The 26562-nt window shown below is 40.4% G+C and overlaps 1 protein-coding gene across 3 annotated transcripts in view; it reads left to right on the top strand.

The window, feature by feature from the left end:
• LOC126259736 (saccharopine dehydrogenase-like oxidoreductase) overlaps window positions 1-26562 on the top strand; it is a 143981-nt gene that overhangs the window by 31167 nt on the left and 86252 nt on the right. For 2 of the 3 annotated variants that reach the window (XM_049956721.1, XM_049956720.1), the window contains exon 2: window positions 12459-12641. In XM_049956721.1, the coding sequence (XP_049812678.1) occupies window positions 12459-12641 (183 nt within the window). The remainder of the gene's footprint in view (window positions 1-12458; window positions 12642-26562) is intronic. The other variant, XM_049956722.1, reaches the window with a different exon arrangement.

The raw sequence follows: 26562 nt of genomic DNA, 5'->3' as shown, positions 1-26562 counted from the left end.
TGGCAGTCATTTACTGCTTGACAATAGCCAAGGAGAGCTTGATTGGAAGCTTGTGGGACATTAACCATCTGATGTGGCTAGAAGCCAGAGAAGATTTTATTAATTCATATCACCATACATATAGAGAGGAAATGAGGCACACAGCAGATGTCAACACAGAAGAGAACCACAGAGAAATGGAAAGGGACATTCAGCCAGCTATCTCAACAACAGCATGATGCAGAACGAACTGTCATCAACATGATGGAGAGAGATATTGACAAGGCTGCTATTTTGACACTTAAGGAAGGTCTTAACTGTGCACCAGTACCTCATAGTATCTCAATCTGTGACATAAGTGAGGTTGAACAAGCAATACGCAAGATGCCTGGGGAGAGCACAGGCAAAATTCGTCAAGAAGTGTGTAGGACTGGGAATGAACTCAGTGGAATTCATTCATTCTGCAACAATCCCCTCATTGTGAGTCTGCCAGCTGACAAGGGCAATGTATCCATCATTCTGAATAAAGCTGACTATGATACTAAAAGTCAGGTGATTCTTGAGGAGGATACCTACAGGAAAATGCCAAGGGATCCAATGTCAAGAATAATGAGGGAGACACCAGAGCTCACAAAATAGTCATTATTGCAAGAGACACAACATTTCATCAAATTTTCAGGCCCTCTAGCAAAAATGCAACAACTCATTAGGCCTGTGAAGAGCAGTATAGGGCTCAGAATGCCTGAAGTGTACAAAATACCATGTCAATGTGGCTGCTACCATGTCGGGCAAAGAGTAAGCACCTTATTCATAAATCAGAAATGTGTGCTTTCAGTCACACCTAAGGGTTGTTGTATTTGATAACTTTATTTTCCTTGAATGATAACAGTTGAATAAGTACCTGTGTTTGGAATGAAGATATCAATTTTTATTGAAAAACAAATTACATTTCAACATAGTTCTACTTTTTCCCAATAACTGTCACTTGACATTCTAATTTGAGTAGAACTGTATATTTCTTGCAAATCATTCTTCGTGTTTAGAACAAGATAAAATGGAAGCCAGGTCAGATGAATGAGGAGTGCAACACCAATTTGTAATGCAGTTCGAGCAGTTTTGTGGCATCAAGTCCAAGTGAATGTGCTGCGGCACTGTTATAGTGGAGCAGTACTTCCTTCTTCATTAACTGTTTCCTTCAATTTCTTAATAAGTGGCCAGTATTTCATTGCAGTATGTCCAGTGATTATTTTATCTTTTTCTAGAAAGTCTAAGAGTATGAGCAACACCACAAAAAATTATTGCCTTAATGTTTTCAGCTAAAAGGACAGCTCTCATCTCCAACAGATTCACCAGAAGTAACCAATTATTTTAATTAGTTGCTTAATTTCTGGGGTGTGGTGATGATTTTAGGCCTCATTAAGGGTAATAGCTTGATGCACAGAGTACTTAGAATCTTACTTAACTTGCTCCACACAGCTAAGAAGTTGAAAATGTGATCCATTTGTGATCCACTGTAAGCAATCATGGCACTCTTCAGGATAACCAGTTTTTGTATCTCCATCTTAATCGTGAACAATATCATTATTCCCCTCAACTCAATTTTGGTCTCTGGTATTTCATGCACTTTCATTTCGGGGTTGTGAAGAATCATGTTGTGAACTTTTTCGCTGATTTCTGTGTGACCACACCTCCCAGGCATCCTGGGGATCCACATCAACAATGGATTTTTGACCATGTTTAAATTCATTGAACTAGTAATTAACTGTTGTCTTTGACAGCAAGGAATTACCATAAATAGCATCCAGTTTCATTTTTATTTTGACATTCATTTTTCACCCAAAAATAAAAAGTGAATATGCACATTTGGCATCTTGGCAAAGACAATGTAGCATAACTGACTGGAATGGCTTCCAAGTCCAAACTAATCTATGGATCAGTGTCGTTTTTGTTGTGACTGACAATTCACAATTTTTCACAAACACATCTTTTATTTATGTAAGTTTACACAGTTGATGACTGTACAACAAAAGAAAGAGAACAATAACAAAGACAGTAAAAGTCTCCTAATGGAGGTAAACAAAAGTTCACTTCTACTTTTCCACAAATGTTCATGGTAACACACACACCTTAGTAAAAGTCCAATTCAGAGACGAAGATGTAACCTTCAGCAGTCGAAGTCCACGAGGTCGGCATCCAGAGTGAACTAAACTTCGGGACTGGTTCTAGCCCCTACCATATTTACTCAAATCTAAGCCGCACCTGAAAAATGAGACTCGAAATCAAGGAAACAAAAATTTTCCCGAATCCAAGCCGCACCTGAAATTTGAGACTCGAAATTCAAGGGAGAGAAAAGTTTTAGACCGCACCTCCAAATCGAAACAAAATTGGTCCATTGTAATATGAGACACAATTTAGGTCGAATGAATGAAGATACAGCTACAGTAGTTTGGTTCGAGTCGTAAACTTAGCAGTTATGCTTTACCAGGTAGCCATTGCTATGCGTCAGGCCCGTATTTATACGGGTACCCTTCCTTTTTCACGTGCTTTGTCGGGTTTGAATCGATCGCTTATTTTTCTTTGATCTGATAAGTGCTGTTCTCTTTGTTATAGGTGTTTACGTCACTCTAAACTGAAAATGCGTTATTGTACTGTGTTACGCATTGTTTGTCGCATTCTGATAATGTGTGTTTACGACCTGTCGCTGCTCGCAGCATGGCTTCTTTTGTGCTATTTGTCGTTACTTACACTGCTGCTTTCTTTGATAATGATCAACAAGAACCAAATAATAGACTGCGTATGATAGAAGATGTTCTGAACGAGAGTTTAGCTAAAACTTTTCGCCGTTTGAAAATCTTTGCAGACGCCTCTTTTGTACATTACATTCTGCACAGAAATTAGAGTCATCTTAGATTTAAAAATTTAGTCAATTGCCGTGCTTCATTTCTGACTGTATCACTGTTGGGCATAAGAATATTATGAATATAAACATGACATTATATATATATATATTTTCCGCGTTTGCTGTTGTCTCACACTAGTTTCGTAGTTTATTAGGCAGACAGGATTTAAATGAGATAGCAGCAAACACGAAAGAATACATGGCAAAATGTTTATATTCATATTATTCTTATGGTGAAGAGAATACTCCATGTGATTCTCAATTCATAAAAGTTCCTATTAGCAGCCATCTCTTCTCACAGGTAGGAAAAAATTCAGAATGTAGAGTTGACCGTATTGACAAACATTCCAAACAGTCTTTCCAGTCGGATTTTCATAGTACATTGAAATGCTGCTACATCCGAAGATGAACAATATGGAGTTTGTATTTACTCCGTTGAATGATGTATGAAAATGCAGTGGTCGAAACTCGGGGCGGAGAAAAAATCTCGTCTTCCACCTTCTTTTTTAAATTTATTTACTGACGCAGAGGTTTGGGCACCAGTATTTATCTTTGTGCCTGCAAAACATGCCTGTGTAGCGCTACATATATTCAATGGCAGAAGTTAGTTGTGGCGGCACCTACCAACATTTTTCAGAACTTCCGCTTACTTTGCACTCGATTCTAAGCCACAGGCAGTTTTTTGGATTACAAAAACCAGAAAAAAAGTGCGTCTTAGATTCGAGTAAATATGGTAAGTAGCTGTCTCCAGCCAATCAGGTTTTGGCGTAGTGATACTTCCTGCAGGCTGTCGCTCAAGCTCCCCTGCAGAAAGTAGTGCTCAGAATGTCTGTTTCCATTATCTTATATGTAAATAGTCGGTGTTTACCATGGTGCTTTTGGTATGCCTTGGACACAGACAAACCAGTTCTCTGTGGTGTAATATGAGTTGCCGGCCCTCAGGGGCTACCTTGGCTCTGGCATAACACCCTTCCCCCCTTGGAAAAGCTGGTGCAGCACGAGTGACTGCAGGGGGGGGGGGGGGGTACCAATATAACCCGGTGCTGTAGGCTGATCTGCAGCTAAGTCCTCCTGAAGGAGGCACTGAAACCCAGCTGCCGGATAGTAGGGTGCTGCCTTCCGCGCAAGGCAGCTGGAACGCTGATGCAGTGATGGTTGTGACGAGATGTCGGGCTGGGCAAGTGGCATGGGAACATCCGCGTCATCCAACTGAGGTGGTGCTGAAGAGGGGCCGGGAAGTGGGTTCAGGGGAAGGTCCCAGAGCTGCCTCGGGTCCAGAGTATACGGCAGCGGGCGGCTAGCAGCCAGCGTCTGCTGGCTATCTCTGGAAAGATCATCCACCAACTAAGGAAAGGGTTCGACATAGGCCCCAAGGAAAGGGCCAGCGATGGGAGAGAGAGAGGAACCGGCATTTGGGGCTGCAGCTGCTCGAGGAAATGAGGACGCAGTTGGTTGCGGTGATACAAAATAACCCTGTTGGCCAGGCGTACGTTGAACAGTTGTCGACCACAGGGCCGGATAACAACCCCCGGATGCCAGCTGGGCCGGGACCTGAAACCTTGGAGCTGGATGAATGTCGGGAAGTGCCGGGCAGGGCACGAGGTTCAACCTGTGGCAGGAGGAGATGGAATAGGGTTCGAGGCTGGCGACCGTGGAGCAGTTCAGCTGGACTCTTGTCACGCACTGGCGTGACCCTGTAGGTACTGAGAAATAATGTAAGAGCTGCTTCTGGAGAACGGTCCTCCGTGTACTTCTTCATCTGAGTTTTAAAAGTGTGAACAAGGCGCTGCACCTCTCCATATGATTGGGGATGGAAAGGAGGGGTACAGGCATGGTGGATACCATTATTGTGGCAGAATTTGGCGAACTCTTGACCGCGAAATTGCGGGTTGTTGTCAGATACCAAGGTGATGGGAAGGCCTTCACTGGAAAATATTTTTGACAGGGCTATGACAGTATTATCTGTGGTGATAAACGAGCATCAGATAATGAAAGGGAAGTGGAATAGGCATCTGTGACAAGTAACCAGTAAGCGCCGAGGAAGGGTCCCGCAAAATCCACATGGACGCATCCTCATGGAAGGGAAGCGGCTGGCCATGATTGGAAGGACCGGTGTGGTGTGGGAAGGGCCTGGGTACACTGTTGACAACCCCGGACCATGTGCTCTATGTCCTCTGTCATGCCTACCCAGAAGACATGGTGATGTGCGAAGGTGTTCATCCGGGCTATACCCCAGGGACCTTGATGGAAGACGTGGAGAATCCGGGACCGCAGGGAAGTTGGTACCATGACTCATGGATTGGCGTCATTTTCTGCATGGAGGTGCACCCTGCTGACGGCCTCCAGTTGATGGCACATGGAGAAGAATAATTGGACACCAGCCTGGGTGCGAGGCGGAGGAAGCGTTGGCCAGCCTCGGAGAACATAGTTGTGCACCAGTTGCATGAGTGGATCTGCAGTCGTTGCTGTGGCCACCCTTTCAGCTGTGACTGAGAATGCAGCTAATGCATCCTGTATGTCATCATCGACCTGAAAAATTAGGAGGTCCCATGAATCGAATACCAAATCCTGGCCGGAGGGGAGCCGAGACAAGGCATCGGCGTTGGCATGCTGCGAGGTGGGCCAGAAATGGATGGTGCACCTAAAACGTGAAAGGAATAAGGCCCATCACTGCAGGCGGTTGGAAGTCTTCGTGGGTAACTGGGCTGATGGGGAAAATAATGCCATGAGGGGCTTATGGTCAGTGATCAAGCAAAAAGACGTACCGTAAAGATATGGGAGGAATTTGGTACAGGCAAACACGATGGCTAGGGCCTCCTTCTCAATTTGGAAATATTTGCCTTGGGCATCTGTAAGGGATTTAGATATGTACGCCACTGGGCATTCTGATCCATCCGGTAGAAGGTGCGAAAGGACAGCCCCAACACCATAGTCTGAGGTGTCTGTAGCCAAGAGGAGAGGAAGGGAGAGGTTATATGGCATGAGACACTCCGTGAGGGCAGCTTCTGTTTTAAGGTTTGGAAAGCCAATTCATAAGCTGTGGGCCAATGAAAAGGTATGTTCTTTAGGCATAGGTGATGGAGGAGCGCCGTAATGTGGGTGGCAGCGGGAATGAACTTTTGATAGTAAGCAATTTTACCCAGGAAAGACCGCAATTGGTGGACATCACGTGGACGAGGAAGGGCCGCTATAGTGGTGATGTGGGAGAAGGTAAGTGATATGGCATCATGGGAAATGATGTGACCCAAGTAGGAGATAGCAGGTTGAAAAAAGGAGCATTTAGCAAGGTTGCATTTTAGGCCCACAGTCCGCAGGACAATTGTCGCAGATGACTGAGATGTTCATCCTCGGTATGGCCGGTGATGATGATGATGATGATGTCGAAGTAGTTGATACAACCTGGCACATCCGGCAAGAGCTGTTCCAAGTAAAGCTGAAAGATGGCTGGTGCACAAGTGATGTCATACATGAGGCGGTTCAACTGGAACAGCCCAAATGGTGTGTTGATGATGGCTAAGTGAGTAGACGGCTCATCAAGAGGTATTTGGAGGTAGGCCTGAGCAAGATCGATCTTCAAAAAAAATTGTCTCCCTGCGAGCTTGGAGAACAGGTCCTCAAGACACAAGAGGGGATAGTCTTCAACCTGTAGCTGAGGGTTAAGCATAGCCTTGAAGTCACCACAAACTCATAGATGCCCATCTGGTCTTTTGAGGATGATCCACGAACTGTAACGGACTGGAGTGACGACTCCTTCCATGGTGAGATGGTCCAATTCTTGTAGAAGAGGATGCTGGAGGGCGTGGGGAACCTGCTGGGCCGAGAAGTACTTCGGGCGGGCAGACGGTTTCAGCTGGAGCAACGCATGAAAATCTTGAGCACAACTGACGCCTGGCGAGAAGAGGTCCTGGAATTCCATGCACAAGGTATCGACTGCCGGAAACGGAATCTGGGAAGACACTAGATGAACATTGTCATTGATGATGAAGCAAAGGCACAGAAGGCATCCAACCCGAAGAGATCCACCATGGTCTCATTGTTGACCACAAGGAATTTAACTTCCCAGCGAACCGATATATACAGGACGGGAGCCATGAACTGACCCAAGAGGGCAATCGCGTGCTTATTATAAGTAAGGAGGCGCTGAGTTGTGGACGCCGGGGGTTGCCCCAATTTTTGAATAAGAGGAATAGTTGGTCAGTGAGACCGCTCTTCCAGTATCCCCCTGCATCTGCAATGGCTGACCATTGACCTAAACGTCAATCATCATCTTGGAAGATCCCGAAGACTGCACCTGATTGATATCCATGAGGATAGGTCCCTGACGGTCATTGGTCGGATGAGGAGTGGGCTGCCAAGATTGGCAGACCGAACTGACATGTCTGTTATGGGTACACACTGCACAATACGCGTACCTTTCAGGACAGTCTTCCCGTGCATGGTTCTTAAAGCACGGGCAGGACGGCAGCCGGAGAGGCTGGCGGCGCTGGCGAAGGCGCAGGGGCCTCCGTGCACTGACGGCCTGCGCCAGACTCGCAAAGCCGTCCAAGGGTGCGAATTCCTGTACAAGGCGGCTGTCCTGTCGATGCTGTGCAGAACAGGATGGTTGGCGCCAGTCATCGGAATGGACAGTGGCAACGTCTTCGACCTCCACCAGTGATGTGATGGGCTCTGAGGCATTGTAGTCGCAGAGGGCTGCCGCTTCCACCCAGGATTCCAAACGCTTGTCGGCCACTGTAGAGACTTCGTACTTAAATGCTAGATCAATGATCTGGTCGAGAGTGGGATCAGCGAGTCGGAGGGCGTCATGCCGAAAGTCACATCAGGGGCGGCCTGGATGAGGTGGTTGCGGACCATCTTGTCCATGTAAGATTCTTTGGAGACTTGTGTGTTGAAGTGACATTTCTGGCTGAGACCTTGCAGTTCCGCTGCCCACTGGTGATATTATTGGCCAGCCTTCATGCGACATTGGTAAAATTCGACAGGGGCAGCCAACATGTGGAACCGTTATCGGTAGTAAGCCGCGAGAACCTCACAAATCTGGGAGAAAGTCAAAGAATCCGGAGGTCGAGGTTGGAGTTTCATCAAGAGAACATACACTTTGGACTGGTTCCAGCACAAAAAGTAGGAACGACAAGCAGCCTCTTGGACAAACTGGTGGATCTGAAAATGCTGCCGGAGCTGCTTCTCATATGTTTCCAAGTCTTCAGCATCCTTGTTGAAAGCGGGAAACGGCGGGGGCGGTGAAACGGTGCGGTTTTGCAAGAGTTCTGTAAATAAACGTTCCTGTATATCCTGAGATTTCTTGCAAAACTGTTGAAAACCTTGTAAGTTGTGCAACCTTTGGGCCGGCTGCTGAAGTACAACTACTGCCATGGGGAAGACACATGCAGGCACCAACTCGTTGCCACTTGTGTTGTGACTGACAATTCGCAATTTTTCACAAACACGACTTATATTTATGTTAGTTTACACAGTTGATGACTGAACAATGAAAGAAAGGTAAAAATAATGAAGACAGTTCCACCTCCTTTCCGGGCACCTCTGCGTACACCCCCGTGGTGTGTGCCTCGCCCTTGCCTTCGGCTCGAATTGGCACAGGGCCCGAAGGACTCAGTCCCTCCAGAGGCCTTCCACCACCGCTTTCTTTCAATCCTCGCAACGTATCAGGGCTCTGGCATTGTTTACACTGACGGCTCGATGGTTGCTGGTCGTGTTGGTTATGCGCTAACTCTAGGGGAACATTCCGAACAACGTTCCTTGCTGGCTGGCTGCAGCATTTACACTGCTGAGCTGGTCGCCATCTTTCGAGCCCTAGAGTATATCTGCTCCTGCTCAGTTGAGTCCTTCGTTATCTGTAGCGATTCCCTGAGCGGTTTACGAGCTCTCGACCAGTGTTTTCCTCGTTCTCGTCTGGTGATGGCTATCCATGAGTCCCTGCATACTCTTGTGCGTTGCGGCCGCTCTGTGGTCTTCGTGTGGACCCCAGGCCATGTTGGGATACCCGGCAATGAGAATGTTGACCGCCTGGCGAAAGAGGCGACCAGTACACCATCTCTGGACATTGGCCTCCCGGAGACTGATTTGCGAGCGTTCCTACACAGCAAAATTCTGGACCTTTGGGACACTGAATGGCGCACTCTGTCTTCACGAAACAAACTTCGAACCATCAAGGAGGCTACCGGTGTGTGGAGCTCCTCCTTGCGGGTCTCTCGCAAGGAGTCCGTTGTCCTCTGCCGGCTGCGCATTGGGCACACATGGATGACGCACAGCCACTTATTGCGACGTGGGGACCCACTTTTATGTCGCTGCGGCTCCGTTTTGACAGTGGTCCACATTTTATTGGACTGTCCACTTTTAGCTGTGCTCAGGCAGTTGTTCGCACTGCCTGACACGTTCCCTGCCCTTTTAACAGATGACTCTGCTATGGCTGACTTAGTTTTACGTTTTATTCGGGCAGGGGGTTTTTATCATTTAATCTGAGTGTTTCTGTTTTATTTTATTGTTTTGTGTTGATTCTGGCCTTTGGCCTACGATTTTAAACTGATTTTTTAATGTGTTTCTAAGTGGTTGGCTTTTCCTTTTTTATTTCTATGGTCGGCCAACCACAGCCACACTCTGTGCGATTTTAGTTCGTTTTTGTCTAGTCTTTGTCTAAGTTTCTTTTGTTCTGTGTCGTCTGTGATCTATTCTGTTAATCGTTTTTCTTCTCTGTGGGTGTTTTTAGTATTTGGAAAAAGGGACCGATGACCGTCGCAGTCTGGTCCCTTTACTCCCACAAACCAACCAACCAACCACGGTGCTTTTGGTATGCCTTGAACATAGACAACCCTGTCCTCTGTGGTGTAATATGGATTGCCAGCCCTCAGGGGCTACCTTGGCTCCGGCATAACAGTTTTTGTTTTAGCATCACCTAACTGAGCGTGGTACTCAATGGTAACACCAACTTGCTTTAGCAATAACATCTGTCTTTGAGCATGGTTACTTTTTAACCACCTTTTCATACTCCCCAAGTCTTGGAATTTATTCTGTTGAAGTGCAGCTGTTTGGTTGTCCATTTATGATTGAAACATGTTTCATTTTAATGTGTTGATCAATACTTATACTCTTGTACTGGGAATAAATTACAACCAGTTTAAATAGCTATGAATGTTTATTATATCAATATGTACAATACATTGTCACTGTGGAGGTCTGAATTACACTAAAATGAGTTTCAGTTATTTTATAGAACATTTTTGATTTACATTATTGACGAATGCTCATCTGTCAAGAATCTTTACGTTGCATATTCTGAGTGGCCCCCTACCAGATCCATGTGAAGTTGGAAGCTCCATGCCATACTTGTTGATCCATGAGGGTGTCTGCTTGTGAAGTCTAAATGCCGCAAGCTGCCCAATGAGTACCTCAAATAATACAGCAGAAACAAATATTTATACTAATATGTCATGTCATATGCAAAAATGGGGACCTGTACAGTATTTCAAACCTATGCTTTAATTTAACATTAACAAAAAAACATGTTTACTTATTACATGTGAAGACGAAGGTACAGAAAACTTCACAACTCTCACTCTTAAGGTCAAAATCCCGAATTTAACTGCACAAAAATTCTGTACTGTCACACCTACATCTACATAAATACTCCAAAAACCATATTTAAATGCCTGGCAAAGGGTTCATCAAACCACCTTAACAATAATTATTTATTATTCCAATCTTGTACAGTGCATGGAAAAAACGAACACATATATCTTTCTGTGCGAGCTCTGATTTCCATTATTTTATTATGGTGATTGTTTCTTCTGATGTAGGTTGACATCGACAAAATATTTTTGCATTCGGAGGAGAAAGTTGGTAGTTGAAATTTCGTGAAATGAGTCTGCCACAATGAAAAACACATTTGTTTTAATGATGTCCACCCCAAATTCCATATCATGTTAGTGACACTCTTTCCACTATTTCATGACAGTACAAAACATGCTGCCATTATTTGAACTCTCTCGATGTATTCCATCAATCCTATCTGGTAAGGATCGCAGACCGAGCAACAGTACTCTGAAAGAGGATGGACAAGTGTACTGTATGTAGCCTCTTTAGTAGATCTATTACATTTTCCAATGTCCTGCCAGAAAAATGCAGTCTTTGGTTAGCCTTCTCCACAACATTTCCTGTGTGTTCCTTTCAATTTAAGTTGTTCGTAATTGTAATTCCCAAGGTATTTACTTGAATTTATGACCTTTAGATTTGACTGATTTATGTGTAACCAAAATTTAACAGATTCCTTTTAGCACTCATGTGGATGACCTCACATTTTTAGTGATTTAGGGTCAATTGCAAATGTTTGCCCCATACAGGTATCTTTTTGAAATCATTTTGCAATTTGTTTTGATCTTCTGATGACTTTACTAGTCGATAAGCTACAGCTCATCTGCAAAAAACCTAAGACGGCTGCTCAGATTGTCTCCTAAATTGTTTATATAGATAAGGAACAGCAAAGGTTGGGGAATGCCAGAAATCAATTCTGCTTTACTCGATGACTTTCCATCAGTTACTAAAAACTGTGACCTCTCTGGCAGGAAATCATGAATCCAGTCACATAACTGAGACGATATTCCATAAGCATGCGATTTCACTACAAACCACTTGTGTGGTATGGTGTCAAAAGCCTTCCAGAAATCTAGAAATACAGAATTAATTTGTGATCCCTTGTCAATAGCACTCAAAGAGCTAGTTATATTTCACAAGAGCGATGTTTTATAAATCCATGTTCACTTTGTGTCAATAGACCATTTTCTTCAAGGTAATTCATAATGTTCGAACACAATATATGTCCCAGACTCCTGCCGCATATCAATGTTATTTATATGGTCCTGTAATTTAGTGGATTACTCCTACTACTTTTCTTAAATATTGGTGTGACCTGTGCAAGTTTCCAGTCTTTGGGTACGAATCTTTAGTCAAGCGAATGGTTATGTGTGATTGTTAAGTATGGAGCTACTGTATCAGCATATTCTGAAAGGAACCTAACTGTTATACAGTCTGGACTGGAAGACTTGCCTTTGTTAAATGATTTAAGTTGCTTCACTACTCTGAGGATATCTACTTCTACGTTAGTCATGTTGGCAGTTGTTCTTGATTCGAAAATCTGATCTTAGTTCTTTGGTGGCAGTTCTTGCAAGACATGTGTGAACATTGTGTCCAGTTGCTTGCACTCATGGAAAAAAATAGTTTATTATTTAAATCATAAGGTTTAATGAGCACAGAGTCTGCAAAATACCAAAGTAAAAATTGCATAACTGAAATCTGCCAGACTAATAACTTTCAGTTTTTTGAATATTAGAAAACTTTCATAGAAAATAAATTTAATTAATACATTGAGTTTCAACAATCAGTTTATTTTGTATTAACAGTGTGATATATGATGTTTATTTTTCTAGTGGCTCCGTTACCTGTATCAGAAAAACTGCCATATTCCAATTGTATTTTATAGAAAGCATTACGTTCAAACAAATGTTGTATGATAACAATATATTTGCAAGTCACTTCAATTTTTTTTCTCATTAGTGTTGAAAATTTTCAGCAGGATCAGTTGAAGGAGAAAAACTGGACCTTGTTATATTTGGTGCCAGTGGCTTTACTGGAAAATATACTACTGAAGAAGCTTTAAGATTATCAAAAGTAAATGATGGTTTTACCTGGGGAATAGCTGGTAGGAGCTCTAAGAAGTTAAAGCAGATTTTAGATGATATCAGTAAGAAAACAGGTATGTACCTTAAAAATCAGAAACATTATGTAATGATACCATATCTGTTGTCTCCACGTTTACAGTTTTCATTAAATAATAAGTCTTTAAGATACATACATTTTTTATTTATTTTTTCTCAAGACTATTAATTTGAAAATATAATGCAGTATTCATTTAGCATTAATTATGATATAAATACAAAACGGTCTCCAAAACACTTGACATAATAAAAAGAATCTATTTCTAACTGATATTAGATAAATGTTTTGTCAGTGTTAAGTGAACATGGCACCTGTTTGTTTCATTGCACTGAAAGAGCAAGTTGGTATATTCTCAATAATAACGAGTGCTGAAAATTTTAATTCTTACCTCACTAGTAATGCACCATCTACCCACTGTGAGAATCTATAGGCTGCATCTTCATCCACACTCTGCAAAACATAGTGGAGAGTATTTCCCATTGTACCATGTTCCATTGGCGTTTGAAGCACAGAAAGAATGACTGCTTTAATGACTCTGTGTGTGGTGTCATTAGTCTCATTTTGCCTTCATGGTCCCCCTGGGATTGATACATAGTGATCTGTAGTATGTTTCTAGGTTACTCAGTTAAAACATTTTTTTGAAACTATGTAAGTGTACCTCGTAATCTAATCGTCCCACACATCACCATAAAATTCCTCTTAGTCTGGTCATTTTTTATAAAAACTTTGAGAGGCGTAAGATATACAAACGAAGAACCTTTTAATTAACTTGATTTTTCTCTTCTAGTTTTTGGCTCTAATTCTTCCTGTGTCTAGGGGTACATTCTTGAGGCTATAATTTTTATAACATTCTGAGTTCCTGAAGATGAAATAACTGATGAAGATTTGCCTGTTGCTATGAATATTTTTTTGCTTTATCCCAGTCTTCTAAATCACACCGACTTTACAATTTTTACTTCTGTCACACCAAAAGTTACATTATAGGCGACACACTCAAAAACACATCTGATTCCATCAGAGGCATGCCCACTACCAATACTTACATTGTGCGGTACTCATACAATTCCAAAATGTTTACAAAGTAAAAGAGTTTACATGTTTTTTTGCCAAAAGAAGAATCTTCACAGAAGTATTTAATTATCTTGTAATTTAAGTCAGAAAATTTAATAATTAGGGTTCGATTGTGCAATTAATAATATGATTTTTAAATGTAATTGAAATTTCATAATTTCAAATATTTTTGAAAGAAGAGTAATTTTAACTGTTAGTACATATCGATTATAACACAATTTCTTTTTATACATTTCAGCCTGAAATATAATACATTGTATACAAAATCGTATGAACTTCATTCAGTTAGACAGTTGGTTTAATATTCACTCATACAAGAATCAATATATACATGGTATTGGTTATTTCTATAAAAAAAAAGGTAATGTTAGAGTACATTGACCCATTATAACCTCCACAGGATAGTTGGTGTCTACCTCCAAGTGTCTATCAGTTTGGTTTTCAGAATTTCTATGATGCTCATCCCTGATTCAAACAAACTGGAGCCCATTTGTGCTGCCCTCCTTCATAAATATTCATTATCCCTTGCTAATCCTACTTTTTTTTGTGTCCCACATACTTGAGCAATATTCTAGGGTGAGTCACTTTGTAAGCAATCTCTCTTGTATACTGATAGCATTTTCCTAGTATCTTATCAGTGAACTGAAATGTCCACCTGCTTTAACTCCAACAGACACTATGTGATCATTCCATTTCATATCCACAAGAATTGTTACACCCAGGTATTTGTGTGAGTTAATTGATTTATGTTACGTCTCATTGATATTTTTTGCCTTTTGTTTAATTCACTATTTTTTGTTTCTGAACATTTAAAGCAAGTTGCTAACCTTTGCATCACTTTAGAATCTTGAGATCTGCTTGGATTGACAGCATCATCTGCAAGAAGTAATTAATTAATTAATCTTTATCCTGCAACTGTTTTGGCTGTCATCATTTACCGTGAAGAATTTCAACAGCTGCTGTTTCAGCCATGTTTAATATCTTGATCTTTGGTTACTATTAATGTTGTCTTCCAGGTCATTAATATATTTCATGAACAGTGAAGGTCCCAATACACTTCCCTGGTGGACATTCTTGAAATTACTTCTGTATTTGTTGATGAATCTTCTTTCAAAATAGTATGCTATGCCCATCTTAGCAAGACGTCCAGTCAAAAAATTGATTTGATACGTCAGCAAGATAGTACTTTGATGACTTAGCATTAGTGTGGACTGACAAGGGTAGCATACCATTAAAGGAATTACCAATTTTGCTCATCTTTAGCACAGCTGTAGTACATATGGGGATGTTACAAATGACGCTCTAATATGATGCACTTCTCCAGCATTTTCAAGGAATTGAGGTTCAAAGTTTTACGCCATATGAGAACACCAACTGTCAAGCAGTTGCATTAGCACAACCGGCTAAGATAGCAAACTAGAAATCTGCCTGTACTGCTTCTAATAATTTATTTACGTAGGATTTTGAAGGGAAATGTGTGTATCGGCATTTTAAACCCAACAGTGTTAGGAGATTTGCTGCTGATCTATCCATGGTACAGCCTCACATCATTGATAAATGGAAGGAAGTTTTGGAGAATCTTAACTCTGTTCACAAAAGTATAAGGTTTACTAAAGAGTGAAAAACAATGGATGTGTACCATTTCTGGATGTACTAGTTTGACTGAAGGAGAATGGATCCTTAGGGCAATCTGAAAACAAAGGAAGTAGGTTACAGTACGCTTGTTCACCCACTGCTTGAATACTGCTCAGCGGTGTGGGATCCGTACCAGATACGGTTGATAGAAGAGATAGAGAAGATCCAACGGAGAGCAGCGCGCTTCGTTACAGGATCATTTAGTAATCGCAAAAGCGTTATGGAGATGATAGATAAACTCCAGTGGAAGACTCTGCAGGAGAGACGCTCAGTTTCGAGAACATACCTTCACCGAAGAGTCCAGCAGTATATTGCTCCCTCCTACGTATATCTCGCGAAGAGACCATGAGGATAAAATCAGAGAGATTAGAGCCCACACAGAAGCATACAGACAATCCTTCTTTCCACGAACAATACGAGACTGGAATAGAAGGGAGAACCGATAGAGGTACTCAGGGTACCCTCCGCCAAACGCCGTCAGGTGGCTTGCGGAGTATGGATGTAGATGTAGATGTAGATGTAGTGTGTGCTGTAAAGCCTACCCATAAAGATTTATACTTGAAGTCATCTAGCTGTCACCATCCTTCACAAACCATTGTTGTTGTTGTTGTTGTTGTTGTTGTGGTCTTCAGTCCTGAGAATGGTTTGATGCAACTCTCCATGCTACTCTATCCTGTGCAAGCTTCTTCATCTCCCAGTACCTACTGCAACCTACATCCCTCTGAATCTGCTTGGTGTATTCATATCTTGGTCTCCCTCTACGATTTTTACCCTCCACGCAGCCCTCCAGTACTAAATTGGTGATCTCTTCATGCCTCAGAATATGCCCTACCAACCGATCCCTTCTTCTCGTCAAGTTGTGCCACAAACTCCTCTTCTCCCCAATCCTATTCAATACCTCCTCATTAGTTATGTGATCTACCCATCTAATCTTCAGCATTCTTCTGTAGCACCACATTTTGAAAGCTTCTATTCTCTACGTGTCTAAACTATTTATCGTCCATGTTTCACTTCCATACATGGCTACACTCCATACAAATACTTTCAGAAATGACTTCCTGACACTTAAATCTATACTCGATGTTTACAAATTTCTCTTCTTCAGAAACGCTTTCCTTGCCATTACCAGTCTACATTTTATATCCTCTCTACTTTGGCCATCATCAGTTATTTTGCTCCCCAAATAGCAAAACTCATTTACTTCTTTAAGTGTCTCATTTCCTAATCTAATTCCCTCAGCATCACCCAACTTAATTCGACTACATTCCATTATCCTCATTTTGCTTTAGTTGATGTTCATCTTATATCCTCCCTTCAAGACACTATCCATTCCATTCAACTGCTCTTCCAAGTACTTTGCTGTCTCAGACAGAATTACAATGTCATCGGCGAACCTCAAAGTTTTTATTTCTTCTCCATGGATTTTAATTCCTACTCTGAATTTCTTTTTGTTTCCTTCACTGCTTGCTCAATATACAGATTGACACAAACCATATTTAATTCATGAGGCCCATCTGTTGCCTAGCAAAGACAGCCAGCAGTATAATCTGGTAACCTGGAACCAATATTCAGGAAAAATTGATATTCACACTCAAATGAGAAGTCCAGTTGGTGGAAAAAAAATAAATAAATAAATAAATAGAAAAGAAGAAAAGTGAAAGGGCTAAGGTGATAACATGTGAACCTGTGCAAGAGAAGTTCAAGGAAAGAAGATTGAGATGGTGCCTTTTGATGTGCAAGATGAACATGAAGAGCAGGAGTCATAGGGGAAGACAAAGAGATAAGTGACTGAAATGAGTGGACAAAAGCACCTACAAGCGAGAAGAAAACTAAGCCAGAGTAGTGACATAGAGGTGGCGGGATTAGCAGAGAAGATGAAAAGGCTTAAACTTGTGTTCAAATCAGACTCTGCCAGTGTTGGAAACTGTATATGGTTATTATTACATATGACAATGATAAGGATGACAACAATGAGGATAATGAAATACAAACTACCAGATCAATCACAGGAAGAGGAAAGAGAAATAAAATCTGCAACCTTTCTTCCATATGTGGGAAACATTTCTTAAAAAAAAACCATGAGACTCATGAAGAAGCATAAAGTGAATGTGAAATTTTCCTCGTTGGCCAAAATGGTTGCTCTTCTCGAATATGTGGAGGTTGATCTACTCTTATGAAAGGCATAAATCTTTCAAATTTCTTGTCAGTGTGGTTAAAGTTATGTAGGGCAAACCAGATGCACTGTAAAAGAATGCTGCATCAAATTCATGAGCACTATGAATTTTCAGATACTCTTTAAAAAATTATAAAGTTTCCATTTTTCACAAATAAGTTTTATCTGTGACTGGCATTGTTGTGCTGCCTTGTCTTATCTGTTGTGTTTGTGCGTTTCACTTGACTCCAGAGTTTTATATCAAACAGTTTCATCATTTCATAGTATAAAAATGCACTCTTGGACACTCAGAACTCAGTCAATGACTCAACTTGAAGATGGCTATAAAGTTGAAAGTCAAACTATCAGAAGAAGTAGTGTTGCTGTACTGGTGCATTCCCAAAAGCTCATGGAATATTCTAACCATTTGGGAAAACTTCAAGAATCACACACAATACATGTCTCTAGTAGCTGTTTCTTCATAGATGCAGACAAGTGTTGATTCACTGCATTGAAAATTATCGGTCTGGTTTATAAACCCAAACTTATAATTTTAGTTCTGCAGTTGTAGCAAAAATTTGGGCTGAAACCAAAAGTGGTGTAAATTGTGTGTTATGAATTTTGAGAGACAGAAGGTTTCATGATCTGTACTCAGGTCCAAGACATGCTATCTTCATTCCTTCACAACCTAAACACCTTCTCTTCCATTCACTTAACCTGTTCCTCCTCAACCTCGCATGCCCCTTTCCTTGAAGTTGACCTACTCCTCTCTAATGGCTCCATCTGCACCTCTGTCCACATTAAACTCACCAACCAGCAACAGTATCTGTATTTTGATAGCTGTCATCCCTTTCACACCAAAAAATTCCTACCATACAGCCTGGCCACCCAGCGATGTCATATCTGCAGTGACAAGAATTCCCTTCCCTACCATGCTTAGGGTCTCACTAAGGCCTCCGCTAACCGGCACTATCGCCCAGACCTAGTCTGCAAATGGATCTCCCACGATATTTCCCCTCACATCCCCAATATTCCCACCACCTTCAAGAATCAGCCACAAGGGAGTGCTCCTTTCATCACCTATACCACCTTGGACTGGAACAACTGAATAATATCTTTTGCCAGGGCCTTGATTACCTATCATCACGCCCTGAAATGATGGACATTCTACATGAGATCCTTTCCACCCTTCCTGTAGTGGTGTTTCATCACTCACCCAACCTCCACAACATCCTAGTCCATCCGTATGCCACCGCAATCCCAGCCTCTTGCCACAATGATTATATTGCTGTGAAAGACCAAGGTGCAAGACCTACCCAATCCATCTGCCCAGCACTCACTATTCCAGTCCTGTGACAGGCTTATCCTACCCCATCACAGTCTGGGCCACCTGTGAAAGCAGCCATGTCATTTACCAGCTCTATTGCAATCATTGCACAGCTTTTTATTTTGGTATAACTTCCATCTAGGTGTCCACCAGCATGTACAACCACTGCCAAACTGTGGCTAAGAGCTAAGTGGACCACCATGTGGCATAACATGCTTGATTTCAATGGCTGCTTCATTACCCGAGCTATCTGGATGCTCCCTTCCACCACAAGCTTTTCTGAATTGTGCAGATGGGAGTTACCCTTACAACACATTCTCCACTCCCAAAATCATCCCGGCCTCAACCTATGGTAATATACTGTCCCAAACCCTTCACCCAACAGTTTCCACCCCCTCTGTCCTATCAGTACCTCTCTGTTCTCATCTCCCACCTTCTTGGTGTGCTCCTCTGTTCCAGTGCACCTGCCTATATTTCCCCACTCCTCTCCTTTTTCACTCTGTTTTCCCCACCTCCCTGCCCCACAGCCTCCCGAAGCTGTGCCTGTAGGCAGTTTAGTACCTGCACACTGTGCTAGACAATGCTTCTTTCTCATCTCACCCATACACTTCTATCCCTTCCCCTTCCCCACCCCCCCTCCAGATTTCAGCTTCCATTCAATGTGACAATTGGTTTATGGTCGAAGTTGTTGGAGTTGGCAGTTATGTGAGTTTAAGGTGTGCTTGCCTGTGAGAATAAATGGTGTGTGTGTGTGTGTGTGTGTGTGTGTGTGTGTGTGTGTGTGTGTGTGTGTGTGTGTTTTTTTTGTAAGCATGGCTGATGAGTGGAATGTAATGTAGAAGATCTAGGGATCTAGCATTGTCTTCTCCTTGGTCCAGGGTATAGATTTTCCAGAGCAATATGCTAGAGTGAGATTGGCCTTCCTAGTTTAGCTGACCTTAGACATAGAGCAGAAAATGGAACTTCCTCCTTATGAGTTTCCTTGCAATATAGCATCAGTGATTCATTCTCCACTAAACAAACTCATTATATGTTAAGCCATGACACTGGTTTGTTTGTGACTTTTTTCCTGCTTGTTCAAGAATCTTCATAGACTTGAAGTCTTGAACTGACATTTCTGGTAAAAAGAAGCTTTCTTATTTATTGATTTTGAGATTATGGAGTGCCAATCAGCAGGAACAAAAGTGATCTTACATCTTGTTTAAGATTCTATGGACCCAAAATCTGAATCATTTGGTAGATAGGAGTGACCACTCATCATAAATGTATGGTCAATAATACCTATGTTATCACTGCTTTGCAGCAATTTCATAAGACAATTCAAGTTTTAAAGTTGTGTTCTGTCCTGTACAAGTGCCTCTATACCTGACAACATGTCTTGATGTCGAGGCTCTTATAGTAATGTGTCTTGTAACACAAGAACATATTTCTTGTTAACCACATGAAACAATCATTTCATCCCGTATGTACCTAAATCCCAAATCAGTTGATAGCTCATGATAGCCTTGGTAGTATAAGTACATGTTTCTTTTCTAATAAGCCATGGAAGCAGTTAGTATGTGGAAAGGTGGAGAGTCAAAAGTAAAGGCATGAAACAATTTATTATTCTTTGACATATTCTGGATCTAATTTCATAGCTGTTTGAGCAACCCATGCCCTTCAAAGATGAAGTTCATGTTGTGCTTCCAAGATCTTTTCTCCATCGCCATCTCCATCTTCATCTTCTAAAATGGACATCCGTATTTTGCACATTCCAAATTTTTAACAGCGTACTTTATGTGGTGTAAGTTGAAGCCATTACTGAAAGATCTGCAATAAATGGGCTCTTCAACAGGTAAGATATTTTCATCTTTGTAGTACTCCTTGTATAAGTTGTACATAAGACTTACACTAAGGGCAGGGGGAATGGTGAGGCATGCTTCCGGACAACATTCATTCTCACTATAGTTGACATAATCGTCTTGAGAGATTCAACAACTGTTTAGATAATTCTCATTTATAGCTCCATCTCAGCTGCACATTTTTAATTAAATTACATGTTTCAGTCACTCTGGGTCATCTTCAGATGCAAAACAAAGTAAAACTAAATACACTTCAAAAGCACACTTCAAGTCATAGTAATAAAACAGTGTTTGATGAGCATCTTCAAACACTGAAGCATGCAATTGGAACCAATGATTCACATTTGAAAGTGTTTCACAATAAATATAAAGGACACCTGACAATGTTGGAAGAAATTGAGATTTTTACATGCCATCTGCAAGAGCCTGGCATAATTTCACTTTTATAATTTGTTTTATATTTTTACAGCATTATACTTTCAATGCTATTTAAAATTCATAATATTTAATGACACTTCATGCAATTCGAGGTCCTCAGCATAATCCCACTTCCGAATTGTATGATCTTTACGTCTTTCACTATTTATACATCAATTGTTCTAGACCTATACTTTTAATGTATTTACCAAAAAAAAGCTTAACACAATTTTAGTTTTATACTTTCAGAGTAAGAACTTATGACTATATTCTTTCAAAGTGTCACGCTTAGAATACCTTCTGACACTAGTTCAGTTTTCGCTACGTTATTTCCTCTTTTGTACACTACAATTTTTGTCTCCCTCTTACAATTTTATGCATCCATTCTGCTATCTTAACAGAAGGTTTTTTACGTTATTGACTTTTAGCAATTTTAGTATAAGACCATCTCTTGTTAAACCCATAGCATCACTGCCACAATCTCTCCCTACACCCCCTGTCCCTTCTGGCTTGCCAACAGCCCCCCCCCCCCATCCTGCCCCTCCCCCACTTTCTTTGCCTGTCAATCCACCTTTCTCCATTTTATAATTTCACTATTTTGCATACTCATTGTTCTACACCATTATGGTTTCATCAAGGATTTTATATAATTATATGCTCTATAATTTCTATATGTCCTCTCCTGTTAAACTCATGACATCCCCACCACCCCTCCCTGCTTCCTTTCCCCTCCCCCAATCAGTATCAGTTCATTTCCTCTTGACACCTCCAAACCCCCTCCATCCATACCACTAACATGTAGTTACTACTGGCAACAGTTGTAAAACAAAGTACTCTGATATACAGTTCTGAGTAGACAAGACACGTTGCTGACACAACTACATAGGTAAATTCTACATTTATGTACAATTACTGTCATCAATGAAAGAAAAATTTGGAGTAGGAATTAATACCATGTAGAAGAAATTAAAACTTTGAGGTTTGCCAATGACATTGTAATTCTGTCAGAGACAGGAAAGGACCTGGAAGAGCAGTTGAATGGAATAGACAGTGTCTTAAGAGGAATTTGTGGCACAACTTGACTAGTAGAAGGAATTGGTTGGTAGGACATGTTCTGAGGCATCAAGAGATCAGCAAGTTAGTATTGGAGGGCAGCGTGGAGGGTAAAAATCATAGAGGGAAACCAAGAGAGTAATAATACACTAAGCATATTCAGAAGGGTGTAGGTTGCAGTAGATACTTTGAGATGAAGAAGCTTGCACAGGATAGGGTAGCATTGAGAGCAGCATCAAACCAATCTCTGGACTGAAGACCACAACAACAACAACAACAACAACTGTCTTATCTACTTATTGTAAAGTATTAGATGGTACATATTTACTTTTAATTTGATTCAGTGTGATCACAACATATAATCTAATTAAAAAAGTGCAACTGAGACAGAACAGTAAATGAGAATTATCTTAATTTTCTAAACATTTGCTAGGCAATGGCCTTGTCGCAGTGGATACACCGGTTCCCGTGAGATCACCGAAGTTAAGTGCTGTCGGGTGTGGTCGGCACTTGGATGGGTGACCATCCAGGCTGCCATGTACTGTTGCCATTTTTTGGGGTGCACTTAGCCTCGTGATGCCAATTGAGGAGCTACTTGACCGAATAGTAGCGGTTTCAGTCAAGAATACCATCATAACGATCGGGAGAGCGGTGTGCTGACCACATGCCCCTCCTATCCGCATCCTCCATGGAGGATGACACAGCAGTCGGATGGTCCTGATGGGCCACTTGTGGCCTGAAGATGGAGTGGTTTTTCTAAACATTTGCTGAATCACACAAGACAATTGTGTCGACTATATTGAAAATGGTGCCTAGTCAGGTGGTGAGACACTGTTTTATTGAACTTAAGTAAAATTAACGAAAACTGTTGTAAAATTATATTTAACATTGAATACTTACATAAAAATATAATTCCAAGGTGTGCAAAAGTTAAAATCATGAATAAAAAAGCAATAGCTCATGCAATTACAAAAAAAGTGAAATTATGTGGGTAAAAGCAGAAATTAGGGAAACCTACAAGAACAAAGATGTATTAAATGATCACTTATAGTTTTTCACGTAAAGGTAGCTAAAACTCATTCTTCACAGTTTGAAAGTCTATGTACATTAATTGATAATAGAGTGGACAATGAAAGAACAAAAATAATTGCAAGGCATCATAAAAAAATATTGTGTATGACAGATGGAAGGAAATATGGAAGCAATACTGTGCCTAAAACCACGAGTTCTTCAACAAGCTCATTAATTTTACAGATATTCCTCTTACAGTTAATGAGACATCTTTCCATCAAGAGGCTTAAACTATAATCCCAAACCAATATTAGGACATAAAGAGAATTATAGCAGACATCAAATGCACTAGTGGTTTAGCAAGGCTTCCCATTCATGAACAGAATGACCTTCCTGTCGAAGTCACTAGCTTGTTAAAAACACAGTTTCATCAAAAATTAGCTGTAATAATGAAAGTAGGATTATAGATAATTTGAATTTAAATTTTTTAAAAATTCTTATTATTTAACAACACTTCATGCAATTTGAGGTCCTCAGCATAATCCCACTTTCATAATTTTATGATCTTTGTGTCTCTCACTATTTATAAATCCATTGGTCTAAGCTTGACAACAAAAAAAAAAATACAATTTTTGACTGTATACTTTTAAAGTTTCACACTTTGAACATCTTCAGACACTAATTCAGTTTCCGCTATTTTATCCCAGTTTTACACATCCATTGTGGTATCTTAACAGAAGGTTTTTTATATTATTGAATTCTTGCATTTGTGGTATAAGACTATCTCTTGTTAAGCCCATAGTATTCTTGCTACAATCTCTCCCTCCTGTCCTCCTCCCCTCCCCCATCTCCCTTGCCTTCTTTGCCTGCTCTCAACCCCTCTTCAGTCCATTTTATAATTTCATTATTGTATTTCATTTACATTTTAAATACCCATTGTTCTACACTATTAGTGTATCAATGAGAATTCTATTATTCTTGCATGACCTCTTGTTAAACTCATGACATCCCCACCACCCCTCCCTTCTTCTTTCACCTCCACCATTCGGCCTCACACCATTTCCCCTATGCCCCTTCCCACCTATACCTCTAACATATACCTATTTAAAACACTGACTTCAGTTCCAAAACACAGCACTCTGATAAGTGGTTCTGAGTAGACAAGACTGGTAGCAGACACAACTACATAGGTAAATTCTGTATCTATGTACAGTTCTTATCTTTTCTACTTATCATAAAATATTAGCTGATACATATTTAGTTGTTTAAGATCTGAAGATGATGCAGAATGATCAACACTTGTAATCTAATTTAAAATGTACAACTGAGGCAGAACAATAAATCAGAATTATCTTGACATTCATTCTCTCATTAGAGATTTCATTCTGTCATTAGAGATTTTATTCATTGATGCCGCACTTCCTAGCTTATCTGATCCTGGAAATACTTTCAATTTCTTAATAGCTCTGGTCAACTGCTACTCTGAAATTTTGGATGTTTGAAGGCAATATCTTTTGCATATTTTAACACTGGTTCCATCAACTTGAATGTTTAGATTAGATTAGATTTACTTTCATTCCAATTGATCCGTAGTGAGGAGGTCCTCCAGGATGTGGAACATGTCAGAAAAACAACAATACATGACAAATATTTACAATTAAAACAAATAAGCTAATGTACCATTCCACAGGTCCCAAGTGGAATGATCGTCATTTTTTAATGAACTCTAAGAGTAATTTTACAAATACTAATGCACTGAATTTAAAATAAAAAAGTTTTTTATTTATTTATAAGGTAATACAACTACTGTAATACTTATTTACAATGAACACATTACTGCACTGAAATGGTGCAGAAGTTAGATTATACTAACACACACACACACACACACACACACACACACACACAAATTTTCAATGAACACATTACTGCACTGAAATTGTGCAGAAGTTATGTTGTACTTATATACAAATCAGTTGGTTTTACTAAGATATTCATCAATGGAGTAGAAGGAGTTGGCCACCAATAAATCCTTTAGGCTTCTCTTAAACTGAATTTCATTGGTTGTTAAGCTTTTTATGGCTGCTGGCAAGTTATTGAAAATGTGTGTTCCTGAATAATGCACACCTTTTTGTACAAGACTAAGTGACTTTAAATCCTTGTGAAGATTATTCTTATTTCTAGTATTGATTCCATGAATTGAGCTGTTGGTTTGAAAAAGTGATATATTTTTAATGACAAATTTCATTAAGGAATAAATATATTGGGAAGTAGTAGTTAGTATCCCTAGTTCCCTAAACAGGCTTCTGCAGGATGTTCTTGAGTTCACACCACATATAACTCTCACTGCACGTTTTTGTGCCCGGAAAACTTTAGCTTGGCTTGATGAATTACCCCAAAAAATAATCCCATATGACATTATGGAATGAAAGTAAGCATAGTATGCCAGCTTTTTCATTTTTATATCCCCTATGTCTGACAAAATTCGCATTGCAAACAGAGATTTGTTAAGACGCTTCAGCAGTTCTGTGGTGTGCTCCTCCCAGTTGAATTTATTATCAAGCTGTAATCCCAAGAATTTAACACTGTCCACTTCTTCTATCTTCTTGTCATCGTATGTTAGACATATACTCTTGGGACACCCCTTACAAGTTCTGAACTGCATGTAGTGTGTTTTTTCAAAGTTTAGTGACAAAGAATTGGCTAGGAACCAGTGATTAATGTCCACAAATATTTTATTGGCTGATCTTTCTAAGACTACATTTGACTTGCTATTTATTGCAATGTTTGTATCATCGGCAAACAAAACAAACTTGGCATCTGGTAATGTTACTGATGAAAGGTCATTGATATACACAAGAAAAAGTAAGGGCCCCAAAATGGAACCTTGTGGGACCCCACATGTAATTAGTTCCCAGTTGGATGAGGCCTGATAGCTTGATACATGTCTCTTTCCTAATAACACCCTTTGTTTCCTGCCAGAGATATAAGATTTGAACCATTTTGCAGCATTTCCTGTTATACTATAATATTCTAGTTTACTTAAAAGGATATTGTGATTTACACAGTCAAATGCCTTTGACAGATCACAAAATATACCAGTTGCCTGCAATTTTTTGTCTAATGAATTAAGCACATTTTCACTGTAAGTGTAGATAGCCTTCTCAATATCAGAACCTTTTAGAAATCCAAACTGTGACTTTGACAGTATGTTATTTGAGATAAGATGGTTATAAAGACGACTGTACATTACTTTTTCGAAAATTTTTGAGAATGCTGGCAACAGTGAAATTGGACGGAAATTTGATGCTATTTCTTTATCTCCCTTCTTAAACAGTGGCTTAACTTCAGCATATTTCAGCCATTCAGGAAATATTCCACTAATAAACGACTGGTTACACAGATAGCTTAATATGTTACTTAGCTCAGAATCACATTCTTTAATTAACTT

The sequence above is a fragment of the Schistocerca nitens genome, chromosome 5, assembly GCF_023898315.1.
Source record: "Schistocerca nitens isolate TAMUIC-IGC-003100 chromosome 5, iqSchNite1.1, whole genome shotgun sequence".
Taxonomy (NCBI): domain Eukaryota; kingdom Metazoa; phylum Arthropoda; class Insecta; order Orthoptera; family Acrididae; genus Schistocerca; species Schistocerca nitens.
Note: the sequence above shows the minus strand (reverse complement) of the source record. Positions and strands in the feature narration are given on the sequence as shown.